General features: G+C 40.4%; 1 protein-coding gene across 1 annotated transcript; it reads left to right on the top strand.

The window, feature by feature from the left end:
• Positions 1–7,620: 7,620 nt before the first annotated feature.
• LOC136513171 (uncharacterized) lies at positions 7,621–13,332 on the top strand. The gene is made up of 4 exons (XM_066507160.1): positions 7,621–8,291; positions 11,811–11,966; positions 12,060–12,462; positions 12,985–13,332. Exons 1-3 carry the CDS (start codon positions 7,704–7,706, stop codon positions 12,459–12,461), a joined length of 1,146 nt encoding a protein of 381 aa, XP_066363257.1. The 5' UTR covers positions 7,621–7,703; the 3' UTR covers position 12,462; positions 12,985–13,332.
• The last annotated feature ends 337 nt before the right edge of the window (positions 13,333–13,669 follow it).

Here is a 13,669-nt window from a genome sequence, read left to right as displayed (position 1 = left end):
AGTACAGTGCACTAACAGTCCTTAAACTTGTTTGATCATGTCATCCCGGTCTCTAAACTTGCAAATGACTCGTTTAGATCCTCAAACTTGTTCGGATGTTTCATCACAGTCCCTAAACAAGCAAATCACTCGTTTAGGTTATCAAACTTGTTTGATCGTGTCACCTTAGTCCCTAAACTCGCCAATCGCTCATTTAGATCGCAAATCTATGTTTGAGTCTCAAACAAGTCTAAACTAATTTAGACTGGTTGTGAGACCCGAACAAAGATTGACGACTTAAATGGATGATTTGCATGTTTAGGGATCGGGATTAAACAATGGAATAAGTTTGAGGATCTAAATTGGGGATTTATAAGTTTAGGGACCGAGATGATATGATCGAACAAGTTTGAGAATCTAAACATGCGATTTCTAAGTTTAGGGACTAGAACAACACAACCGAACGAGTTTAAGGACCGTCAATGGGCTTTACTCTAATAAAAAATATAAACTTAAATGGTTAAAATGACTTTTTCCTCAAAAAAATGGTTAAAATGGCTTATAATTTGGAATGAGAAAATATTATATTATGATGTTTGTATGCTAATTGTAGAGAATGTTTTTGCATGTTTACCAATACCTTGGGTGCACTTTGCATGCAGGAGAGAGTCCGAGAGAGTGAGAGACCAAAGAGCCGCAGATACCCACAACATTTCTTTTGACCCGAATAAGGATCTTCTTGTCTTGATACCTTTAACAGTTGAACGATGTAGTAGTTTTCTTCAAATAAAACCAACGAAGAAGAAAACAAGGGCCGCCAAGTTTGCTGGAGGTGCCTATGCCGTACATAGTTCCACTAGGAATAAGAATATAGAGATGCTTTGTTTAGTTTTTGGATGTACTCCACTATAAACATTTGTCCCTCTCATAAATAATGTACTCCAAATTTGTCAAGCGGATCCGTCGATCCTTTAGTGTCCATGCAAAACTAGGCGTAGCCATTAACTCCAAGACCATTTGTTTGATTGTTTTTATAAGCTGTCAAATTCCAAATAAATTTTACTATCAAAAAGGGACTGGTGGACTTTCATTAAACTATGGCCACTAATCAAATGCTAGGTATAAATTACCCCATTTCATAATATTTAATTTAACTGTACTTACATGAAGTATTAGCATCCAAAAAATGATTTCGCGTACTCTTTACAATAATGTTTTATACACAAACATCTTCCCAACAAAAAAAATCAATTGTTTGTTTTGGAATGAAGAAATGCTTAATAATGAAACAATAAGAGAGCGTAGACACCAAAGGACCAGCACATATAAGCCCCGTTCGGCTGACCTTAAAAACGACACTATTCAACTTATTTTTTTTAGCCGAAACAGTATTTTTCTCTCACAAACAATTCAGCCAGAACAGTGTTTTTCAGCCAAACGAACGGGGCCATAGAGGTCTTCTCATGTCCACTGTTTTTAGCGCCTCTATGACGCGACCAAGAAGAACCATTTAGTCGGCTATTAAATGTTCTCTACGACCTAATAATGTTGCACCGTCTTCTCCTTCAAAATGAAACCATTTTTTTATAAAATATAACAATACCTTTAGATGTTTTTTCAAAATACAGAGCCATATTTGGATCCAACGTCACTACCGGAATCCAACAGAGACCAATCGACAGTAATGGAGCTTGTCAATCACTGCTGGTTCCAAACTTGGAAGGCATACATACCATGTCAACTATACATCATCTATGATTATATAACCAATGCTATTCTTTTAATTACACATTTATAAATCTTATATTACATACTTGACACTCTAAACAATCTTAAATGAAAAGGTTGTTAACTATAAAGTTATAGATCTCGTCGGGTACTAAAGCTTTCATGTTGATATTGTCTTGATACGGCATTGTCAACTATTTGAAATATGATCCGATAACTTATATTAAATATTTGGACATATAAACCATCTCAAATAAAAAAAGTTATCAACTACAAAGTTTTAGATCTCTTTGAACTCCACAATTTTGGTATAAAGTTTGTCTTGATCTAACTCTTTTTATGAATTTTATGCAAAACAAGTGATAGATAGCTACGAACCGAGATGATAGTTAGGTTTTCACTGCCTATCACGGTCAGTTATAGCCACGAACTAGTAGTAGAAACCTACCTATCACTGCCAGGCGTATCCATGAACTGATAGTGATATATTTTCACTATCGGTTTCAATGACAATGATTACATGTTCAGCAGTAGTACCAGTACCTGAGAAGAGCCGAATTTTTGCATGGAGGCTAGGTTGGGCTGGAAACGATGGAAAATAAGTGTTCAAAACTGAAATTGCACAGATGGAAGCAATCCTAGGATTTTCAGCAAAAACAAACTTGTAACGGTTTAAAAGATAGCCTAAAACGGTTTTGGTACTTTGTTAAATATAATGCATGATGAAGGACTCATCAAGACAATCGAAAAACATATATAGAACATTCAATTTGGAGTCTGGATGACAAAAATGTGATTTCGTGGAAGTTTTCATTTCAAAACCAGCACAAACCGGCCTGGGCCATTTTTTCAACTTGCTCAAATTGCAAATTGGACTTCACCATTGTGTTCCCTTGTCGAGATGATCAAAATGCATATATATTTGGAGTTCAAATGAGAAAATAATGCTTCTGAGAAGTTCCACCAAGGGTGGTTTTGGTACTTTTCAAACCGACCTAGGCCGGATTTCCCTGTCAGCTTTACATTTGAGTTGTATTTTGATGTGATTTGCAATGAATTTCGTCCTCCCATAGGTAATTCCACCCTACCCTAGATATATAAAGGGCCACAACTGATTGAGCATAGTACAATCGACTAAATCACAAATTCAATCTACTTTTAATTTTAAGTGGTAGATGATTCGAAACAAACCGGTCCTTGAAATCCGTTTGTAGAATGGTTGGCTAAAGCCTCTTGAAAACGAATTTCTAGGAGCGGTTATCTTAAGGCAACTGCCCTTGGAAATGCATTTCCTGCCATAGTTGGCTTAAGACAATCGTCTCGGTTAGAAATCCGCCTCACAGATGGTATAGAATTAGTTTTGAAAACCACACATAGAAACTAGTATTTGACCGCTCTACAAATCGTTTCTAAAGCAGCGACTACATAAAATCGAGTGCGGTGATATTCCGGCCGAGTAGCTCGCCGCTGTTCCAACAAACCTTTAAATAATCACAATTCGTAACTTGTCTTTGTTATTAGGTCAAGCACCGTAACACTCCTGTTCCTCATAAATAAGTTGTAGCTAGAAAGTTGTTAAGAAGTAAACTTAATTTGCGCTTTCTTTGTTTAAGGTGATGCAATGAAACACACCACGCACATCATCCAATGAATGCATTACGAACACAGACAGAGAGATATTGACCTTTTCACATCTGTAAATACATTCTCACATTTCTTTTTTGATCTTTTTTAGAATTACCACCCCTCATATACAAACAAAAGAACCTTGCATGTTCTTTTTATTATCGTACACTTGATGGTGCTATCACTAGGTTGCTTTAGCTGACAGTCAACATTAAAAATCATTCATCTCGTATATAACCAATCTGCGCTTCTGCCACATTTCTACTAGAAATACTGCACCGTGTCTAGGACTCACCAAATCATTGTTTTCTTCAGAATTTTATACACCATATATATTGTTTACTAAATATGTGTCTTGTACCATCCACTTGTTCTTGTGTCAAAAAATATATTACTTTTGTGAGAATTAATATATTGTTTTGAAAGCTATGCTTTTCACGAATATTTGTTTTTGTGACGCGAGCATTTTGATTGGTTCCATTAACTTCGTGATTGCGGCTACACGCCGCCGCCGTCGCAAATGACAATGCAAAGTTCTTGTAAAAGTGTTCCACTGGGAGACGGAGTATACTACGGAGGATTCCTGCTAACAACAAACACCGTTGCTTGGATTATGCTACTGGTCTAAGTAATTAAATGGGCTGTTGTGTTCTCATAGCCGAGGAAAAGCGAAGCTTGCCTGTTGTGGCTCTAGGTTCATGGTTGCTCATTGGAACGCACATAAACGTCAACGATGTTTCCCAACTTGTACTCCCTCCGTTTTTTTATCAGATGCCATATTAGCTTTGACCATTAATTTCAAAACAATTATATAGATTCATGTCATAAGATTTATATTTTTAGATTCACTATGAGAAATACTTTCATAATGTATAATTCATATGTTTTGAAACTAAGTTTTTAAAAAAAAAATGGTCCGTCAAATATAATAATGTTTGACTTCGGACAAAGCTAGTGTGACATGTAAAGAAAACGGAGGGAGTAAATTGGATCCACTGAGCCAATATTTATATATATTGATGCTCAAAATTAGAAAACTTTGATTTAGGAAACACTTAGTGTAATAATTCTATCAACTACTATAGGAGGAAGTATGCACATCTAAAGCCAAACGAATATGACCACCATACATAAATGTAAAAAGGGGCAGCGCTTATTTGAAGGTGACAACAGGAATTTCGGCAGAAGATTGAGCCTAAGAGCTCATGTAACTTTTGGTTGTGTATATTTTAAGTGGATGTAGAGGCTGGATTTTATATCTTTTATCTAAAAAAAGAGAGTACAACGAAAATCGTCAATAGAGGGAAAAAAACAAGAAAATCTCCTTCGCTACAAAATGTCTTCATTCTACTGCCATCTCGACCCATGAGAGGTTTCTTCGTTGGAAAATTCTTCTATTTCTCATGTTCTAGAGTATGTGTCACAGTGGCATTGAAAGCTCAGTGGACTCCTTAGAATTGCGCTTGACAAGTGACAAGAAGCTCCATGCGGAGAGACAATTGATGCATGCACTCCTTTTCTTTTTATTTTCCAAATAATAAGAAGAAAGTGATGCTGTGATGGTGTAGCTGCATAATGTGACCCAACATGACATTTTTAGAGGGTGAACATTCAATCCCACATCAGTGAGATAGGAAAAAGAAAAAAGAGAAGAGGCCATAGAAGTCACAGAAACCACATCAATTTTGTACTACTTTCTTCTGGAGCCAAATGTAACGAGCCACACCCACCCACCCACCCAGGGACCAGGGTTTTGTATCCCCAGATGTACGGCGATAAGCGTAACCATGTATCAGAAATTCTCGTGATACTTTGACCCAAATGAAAGCGAGATCTTCACGCCTGGAAGACGAAGAGACGAGACTTCCTTCTTCTCTCTCTCTCTCTCTCTCTTTTTTCCGCTCAAAAAAGAGACAAGGCTTCTAAACCCATGGGGCTCTGCTCGGCTGCCGCTGCCGCTGCCGCTGCCGCTGCTGAGAAACGCCGGCGCCTCCCACCAACCGGAGCCGCAGTTTCTTTCTTGACCCGGGGACCAACCAACCGTCCACGAACACCAGCTTTCCTTCGCGTTCGCCTGCCTCTGCCTTTGTCTTGTGCACGCAACTACCGAGCTTCCAGGCTTCTTCCTCAAACAAAACCAAAGCCAGCCAGGTGTGAACCGCGTGCCTCTTTTCCTGTCACATGACATCACCGCAGTCCGCAGTCAGAGTTCAGAAGCGTTGCAACACGGGCAAGAAACACGAGCATGGGATTGTTTTCTGTTGTCACAGTCATATTAATCTAGAAGACGTTCAGTATCCGTGGGCTGGGCCTGCAGGGCATCCAGTTCGTCCGGTACATGTGTTCCAGAATCCAGATGTTGGAATAAACTTCCAATTGACCTTTTTGTTAAAGAAAAGATTCCTCAAGGGAAATTGAAATTGCACACGGCCAACGATATTGTATATATATGCATATGGAAGTACCATATGATCGTCAACAGGAGCATGAGCATTAGATCAGAATCCTCAGCTGCAAATTCGGCTAACGTTTTCCCTTGTCTGAATTTCTGACGGATGTGCTGGCAATGCAAACACGACGACAATGGAAACAGCGCATATATTGGCAGGTCGTTTAGTTATCTATGTGGATCAAAACCGGATGAATCTCGACACAAGCCTCATTTGAATTGCCTTCTACTCCCGCCTGGGTAGGGTGATTAAGGCACATGAACCAAAGAAGTGCAGTCAAAATTTGTCACACCATCATATTCAGTATTTCCTACAAACCGCGGGCTTGATCGACCTGATGGTGCGCAAGATTCAAGTCAATAAAGATGGGAAAGCAGATTATTAGGCCAAGGTCAAGTCGTGCAAGTTTCCAGAATCCAGCCTCAAAGAACCTTCCATCATTTCTTTCTACTTTGAGTGGCAAAAAATATTAACAGGACAGGGGGTGAGATTTTGCAGGTTACTACCAAATTGTAAAGAGTAGTCATAGAATGAAACATGTGATCATTTGACGTACGTAATCACAAAGGCGGTAACAAGAATTATATAGTAGTACTCCTGGAGCAGTGCATCTTTGTTTCCACAAGAAGCACCCACACAGTATGTACAATCCAACTGAAATGATAGAAAAAAAAATCACTAATAAAACTAATGCTCTTTTTTAATAACAAAAAAAACTAATCCTCTTTGTAGCGGAAACAACCTCTGACTGGAATAGTTTTTTTTTTGAGCAACCTCTGACTGGAATAGTTGACTGAGCGATGGATATACAAATCATTTGGGGTTTCACTCAAAATCAATGACTTCAGCCCATCAAACTGTTCCAATCGGGTGCAAATCCAAGCTGATTGTATGGAGGTGGTTGATACAATGCTAGGTGGAGGTTTCACCTACGGCTTCGGCAGCAATATACGATGAATGTTGTCTGCTCCGGGCGGATTTTGCCGCAATTTCTATTAGCCACTGTAATAGGGAGAGTAATTCAGTAGCTCATTAGTTGGCTAGGCAAGCAATGTTAGAGAAAAGCTCTTGTGTTTAGATAGATGATCCCCCTACATCTATTCGCCAATTACTTGTAAACGATGTAACTATTCTCTCGAATCAATAAAGCTTGCCGAATGGCTTAACCTCAAAAAAAAAAAAAAACTGTTCTCTCATCTTTGTGGAGGCAAAACTGTTGGCTCATATTTGTGGAGGCATTGTATGCTTGTCCTCAGAAATGGATAAGCCATAATCAGCAATAAACCATACAAAGCTATTTTTAGGGAAGGAGAGCAACCTTTCAGTGACCAGCCCTTGCTTATTCACAATCACAACTATTTTATCCTTTTCAGGTGTATCATGAGGCTCATAAAAAGAAATAACCATATTCAATCTCATGCAGACAATGGAACGTCATGTAACTTAATAGATGGTTAATTCTCCATCACTCCAAAAGTACTTCTCATTTAAACAGGGCATAAACATTTCAATGAAATACTAACAGGATGGGAATAGAGCTGTAGCAATTCATATATGCATGAACTTACAGGAAAATATTGGGTGCAAACTACCTTCTCAGTGGAATCATCAAAAAGAGCATGGATTCATCCATCTGACGAACAAATGCAAACTGAAAATAGAAGTTATATTTAGTTAGCTAGAAGGAATGGAGAAATTCGTTAAAAAGAATTAGATTTCTGCTAAAAAGAAGCAAGACTCTCAAGCGGGCCACTGGGCCGAGCTACTATGATGAGATTATATGGGCCCTGAGAGAGCAAGTTCAATAGGCTGAAATTGGCCCTGTTTCTCCTACACTGTCACGTTTCGCAGTCGACGCGAGCCAGCTTTCCCCATTCGTCTTCCACAAACCCCCAAAACCCTCGCGCCGCCGCCGCCGCCATGTCCTCGTCGCCGTCTCTGGCGAACCGCCGTCCCGCGGGCCCGCTGGCACTGGGGCTGGAGTCGTCGGCGAACAAGATCGGCATCGGCGTGGTCTCCCTGTCGGGGGACATCCTCTCAAACCCGCGGCACACCTACGTGACCCCGCCGGGCCATGGCTTCCTTCCCCGGGAGACCGCGCAGCACCACCTCGCGCACCTCCTGCCTCTCCTCCGCGCCGCACTCGCCGAGGCCGGCGTGGCCCCCGCCGACCTCGCGTGCGTCTGCTACACTAAAGGCCCCGGCATGGGCGGGCCTCTCCAGGTCGCCGCCGCGGCCGCCCGCGCGCTCTCCCTGCTCTGGAGGAAGCCGCTCGTGGCGGTCAACCACTGCGTTGCGCACATCGAGATGGGCCGCGCGGTCACTGGGGCCGTCGACCCCGTCGTGCTCTACGTCTCCGGGGGAAACACGCAGGTTATCGCCTACAGCGAGGGGAGGTACAGGATCTTTGGGGAAACGATTGATATCGCCGTCGGGAACTGCCTTGACCGGTTCGCCAGGGTCCTTGAGCTCTCCAATGACCCTAGCCCCGGCTATAACATCGAGCAGGTAAACTGTTCGATCAAATGCCAGTTTGGTTATCCAATAGCTGTGGCTTAATGTTGTTTTAATTCTAGCTGTACATGCACATAGATGCTGGTTTGTGCTCGTGTTTTTCTAGCACGAAGCCTTGTCACCATTAGCCACTACATCACATACATGTAAATGCCTTGGGTGGCAAACCATGAGGACTTTAGTATGTAAGGGTGTTTATGAGTCTGGGAGCTATTGGTGGAGCTTTTCGGTGCCTCTTGAGCTTTCTACTGATCCTAGCCACTAGTATTTGGTTGGCAGACCACTAGCTATCAGTGGAGCCTTGGGTGGCAAATCACTAGTATTTTATTGAACAATTGACCCACACAATGAAATTCTTAGGCAGTTTAACTTATGCTGGCTGTGCATTTAGTGGCTAGTTTGTCGACTCTGTCAAACCAGTCGGGTTGTTGTACGTGTGGGCAAGATTACTTTTCTATGTTTGGTTGAAACATTGTAGGGATCATATGGTTATATTTTTGTATTGAGCTATACAATATGCTGGGCAGATCCTTTGTTGTTTTGTGTGACAATGCTTGCGTAACGATGTTCTCCATGGATTTATTCAGTCTATGTGATCACTTGTGTTTCCTCATTTTCTCTTGAACTAACACATGTAGGTAGTCAAAACTATCTCAGTGCTATTTTGCCATCTCATACAATCAGCCAAACAGAATTTAGCTTTTTATATACAGCTGAAGAACATGTATAGGGTGTTTGGTTTGAGGAAAGAGTCCATCATCTACCCATTCCACACTTTTTTTGTTTGGTTTGTGGAATGGAATAGGTTGATGCATCATCACCTTAGTCCTCACAAGCTAATAGTTAGTACTAGTATGAGGAATGGAGTCATTCCGCCAAATTTTAGTTAGGAATGGACTCATGCTGCACTACCTCATCTAGGATGGTTTGATTCCTCAAACCAAACACCCTATTATTGTATGATCATGTCCAGGTCGAGTGCATCCATTGGGTTGTTTGGTCGTTTAGGCACTTTGACCTGTAATGGGATCATAATTAGCTTCATCCCAAGATTATGTATGTTCCGTTATTTCTCAATCCTTTATTAGACTATGTTGAGACTAAATTTAGCTGACTGTTTGAAGTGGGCTGCATGTATTGGGATGGTGTTTGGGTTGGCTGTATGTGCTAATTTATTTGAGTGGGAGGGAGCAGATGTTATTTCATATGCTGCATGTAACCATGCTGGATGACACTGGCAATAATGGGTTGTGTGTTTCCATGTAGATGGAGGGATAATAGGCTTTTGAGCCCTGGAAGCCTTCCCATTTTATCCCTGGATATAGAGGGCTTGAGCTTATAGGATAACCCAAGGAAGTCCCAATTTGTTTGGCCTATGTTCGGATTCAACTTCAACTTAGAGGCTAGTTGAAGGTGGAGATAGGCTAAACAGGTTGGAGCTTTATGCGTAGCGTAAGCATATAAGCCATGTGGTTCGAGAAAAAAAACCATATAAGCCATAAGGGTCTTCTTAGTCAAGGGCAATATCTGCTTAATTTATCTCTCTGTAAATGTACTAGAAGCTATGCTACACTCTGTTTCTGGATTGCTGATTGACATGTCATCGGATACATCACTAACATCAGTGCATGATAGTTTTTTATTTATACTTATGTTTGCATTGCAACTTTGCATCTGAATGTTACAAGGGTCTGTACATTTTGATTATCCCTGTGCTGCATGTCATCATTGGGTTAGCTATGTTTTGGAGGTTGATCGTTGTCTACGGGTGGCATGATGGGCCCTGCTCTCGTGGAAAGGTGTGTGTTAGGATGGTAGTTAGGTATACATTGGTCTGTAGGATTGGCTGAAAGCATGGTAAACTGTAAATGGTCTGTGATCTGAGCAGTGATTATATAAGTAATATTGTTTTATATGGTGTTATTCTTTCATGGAATCACCACAACCAGTGAGACACAGTAAAGGGATTTTGCTTAATCCCAGTCATAATTTTGATTATTTATTACAGCTGTATGCCCATCGGCCAAAATAAGTGTCATTTTTGGGTCGTCTACAGTTAATGCATTCAACCTTTGATCACCAATATATTTTCAAATATTTTTATGAAACTTTTGAAAATGGGCATGTCTAGATTTGTCTTCAAAAGGAATATTGTAAGCTTTATATATTTAGCACTGATAAATTAGCAGGCTTTATATTAGTAATTAATGGTCAAGATAGTGTCTTTGTGACCATGCAGCATTGCATCTGTTCTGAACAACACTTAGTTTTGACAGGATGTTTTTTTTTTTTAAAAAAGCTCATAAAAGCATTTTGCTATTTGTTCTGATCAAAGTTGGGCCAAACTATAGAGTCTCTTTCATGAAAGCCTGAAATGCTGCTAATTCAGTTCTCTTCCAAGACAGTTCACTTCTTACTTGATCCTAGAGGATAGTTACTGTTACTGTATACTTATTACTTCCCTTCATATCGCAACTAAAATCAAAGTCGTGGTTCCTATGGTTTTATTATTCTTAACATTAAGGATTCATCTTACTCAAGGTTTAAGCATTTTCCTTTTTGTCATAATTTTTTTTCATTTTGACTACTACTGGTACCTGCTTGCTCTAACTAGAAGTATAGAACTGCATTGTCTGCCTACCCACCTTACTTGGACTGCTGCCTTGCTGGACTAGTTCCCGAGCTAGGAGTTTTTTGGTCACCATCCTATTAGGATCACCACTTATGGCTAAATTGTGGTGGCTGAGTAGCGCCCAGTGCCTTGGCGACCCAGGTGGCTTCCTTCTAGAAAACTGATTATCTTTAACTTTTAGCTATGCTGAAATCATAATCATTAGAGGCCCATTCCACATAGCTTTGAAGTTCTTCAGTGCTATCTTATTTTACTCCATGTTCGTATCATAGGCAATATTGGGGATTCCTGCCATCACGTCAAAGAGAATCTTGGTCAAGTTACAATGTTACATATCTTACTGTTTTTTGGCCTCTTCTGCTGTTTTTCTGTTGTTGCCTATTCACAAATATTTCAGTTATGTTAGGCGAGGGTAAGGCTTGCCACCGACACCCTTCCCCAGACCCCGCACAGAGCGGGAGCTCTCTGCACTGGGTACACCCCCTTAGCTTTAAGTTGTGGAAACTGGAAACCTCTCACCTTGATTAGCAATTTAACTTGTTTAACAAACAGGATTTATTTCAGGAGTGGTAAATCATGGTATAATTCTTAATGCTTTATTATTAACATTGGCAACAATATGGATTCTGTCTGTGTGAATCTTTCAAGAGAGTACTTCTGAGGTAGTTCCACATTCCACATGATATTGTCATCTACCATTCTACCTTCATTATTGTACTACCTGTCAGGCTGTCACCATTAGCATTTTTCTTCTTGTTTTTTTTTTTGTTTTGAAGACATTTTCTCTTTGAACAGATTTATGTCTTTGTACAACATGGCACATTCTTTTCTCATCCTTGAGTTTGGTTTCTTAATGTACCATATTTATTTTCCTTGTCCAGCTTGCAAAGAAGGGAGAAAAATTCATTGATCTCCCTTATGTTGTGAAGGGTATGGATGTGTCATTTAGTGGCATATTGAGTTTTATTGAAGCTACGGCAATTGAAAAGCTTAAAACTAATGAGTGCACACCTGCAGACCTATGCTACTCATTGCAGGTACTCGCATGCTCTTAACTTTCTCCCCCTTATGGATAATAATTGGTTATGCTATGTTGACAGCGACACTGATGAAAATCATAATTTGCGCAGGAAACTGTCTTCGCCATGCTTGTTGAAATTACTGAACGTGCAATGGCGCACTGTGATTCAAAGGACGTTCTTATTGTTGGTGGCGTCGGTTGCAACGAATGTTTACAGGAGATGATGAGGATTATGTGCTCAGAAAGAGGGGGTAGGCTGTTTGCAACTGATGACCGCTATTGTATAGACAATGGGGCAATGATTGCATACACTGGTTTACTGGCGTATGCACATGGTGTGACCACTCCCCTGGAGGAGTCGACATTTACGCAAAGATTCCGAACTGATGAAGTTCATGCGATTTGGAGAGAGAAGGAGATGCCGGTGCTAAATAACATCCATTCAGATGCAATGGCTGAAGTATCTAAAGATGAAGCCTCCATGCCGACACCAATCGTTGTAGATTCCTGAGGTACAATTGGCCTATACAATTATGTCTTGCTGCTAATGTTTTTTCATGATAGCTAATGCAATTTGGATTGCTGGAGACGATCTCCCTCCATTCCAAATTATAGGACTTTTTGTTTTTTCTAGATACATAGTTTTGGTTATGCACTTAGATATACACTATGTCTAGATACATAGTTAAATCAACGTATATAGAAAAGCCATAACGTCTAATAATTTGGAATGGAAGGAGTACTTGACAATTCACGTGGAATTGTGGTTGATATAGTGGTGGGTGTGATCCCACTTCACCTGCGTTTGATTTTTCTACATGATGAATATGCTCTACAAATGAAGCTTTCACACCAAGTGCACAAACCATGCTGTTAATTGCAAAATTATGCAACTTTTTTGGACAATATGAAACTGAAGGAACCATTACATAATTTTTTTATTTTTTTATGCTTCACTGCTTATCCTCATGTGTTTTATTTCTGAACAGTCACAACCCGACGAGCTAATGGTGGGTGTTTCTTTTCTGTCACAGGCAGTAAATGCTTGCACGGGAAGGTCTAGAATCACTCCTGCGTGTGATACCTTTGCTTGCTGATTGGGACATGGCAGGTGGCTCCGAATTGTTGTGCTGCTGTATGAACTGCAGCAGGTAAAATGAATATATGTTGTATGGCTGACATACCTGACGATAGTTGACATGGATCAAACCTTGCCAATCACCCTAACATTCTGGTTAGTTATTTTTCTTCATAGAGTGAACTTCTGATTGTTGTAAACTAATAGACGCATTTCCACGAAGCTAGGTTAACTTCAGTTACTCTTGTGATGGTAATCTGTTTCCGTTCTAAAGCAGCCCCTTTTGGATGGACATTTGATTCCTGGTAACGTGGGTCCATAGATCCCCCCCCCCCCCCCCCCCCCCCCCCCCCCCCCCCAACCCCCAACCCCCCCCAAACGTGTGTATAGTCTGACAGAAGATGCAAATCGGATTTGGCAAGGAAAGTGGTCTTTGCTCATAGTGTGTGTCGGGCTGTTGTCTATGGCCCACGTGTCATTTATGTTGGACACGCATGCGACTGGAAGCGGGCTGTAAATTTTGTGACAGTCTAACGGAAGATTTGAAGTATTCTATCTTTAGTACTCATGTTATTTGAGTTTTATCTTTAATTATTTTCACACTAAAATATAGTTGTAATAATGCATAATAAGTATCAGGT

This window comes from Miscanthus floridulus, chromosome 16, assembly GCF_019320115.1.
Source record: "Miscanthus floridulus cultivar M001 chromosome 16, ASM1932011v1, whole genome shotgun sequence".
Taxonomy (NCBI): Eukaryota; Viridiplantae; Streptophyta; class Magnoliopsida; order Poales; family Poaceae; genus Miscanthus; species Miscanthus floridulus.
Note: the sequence above shows the minus strand (reverse complement) of the source record. Positions and strands in the feature narration are given on the sequence as shown.

Coding starts and splice junctions, on each gene's coding strand:
- LOC136513171 (XM_066507160.1), top strand. CDS start 7,704: ATGTCCTCGTCGCCGTCTCTGGCGAACCGCCGTCCCGCGGGCCCGCTG. Junction 8,292..11,810: donor CCGGCTATAACATCGAGCAG/GTAAACTGTTCG, acceptor TTCCTTGTCCAG/CTTGCAAAGAAGGGAGAAAA. Junction 11,967..12,059: donor ACCTATGCTACTCATTGCAG/GTACTCGCATGC, acceptor TAATTTGCGCAG/GAAACTGTCTTCGCCATGCT.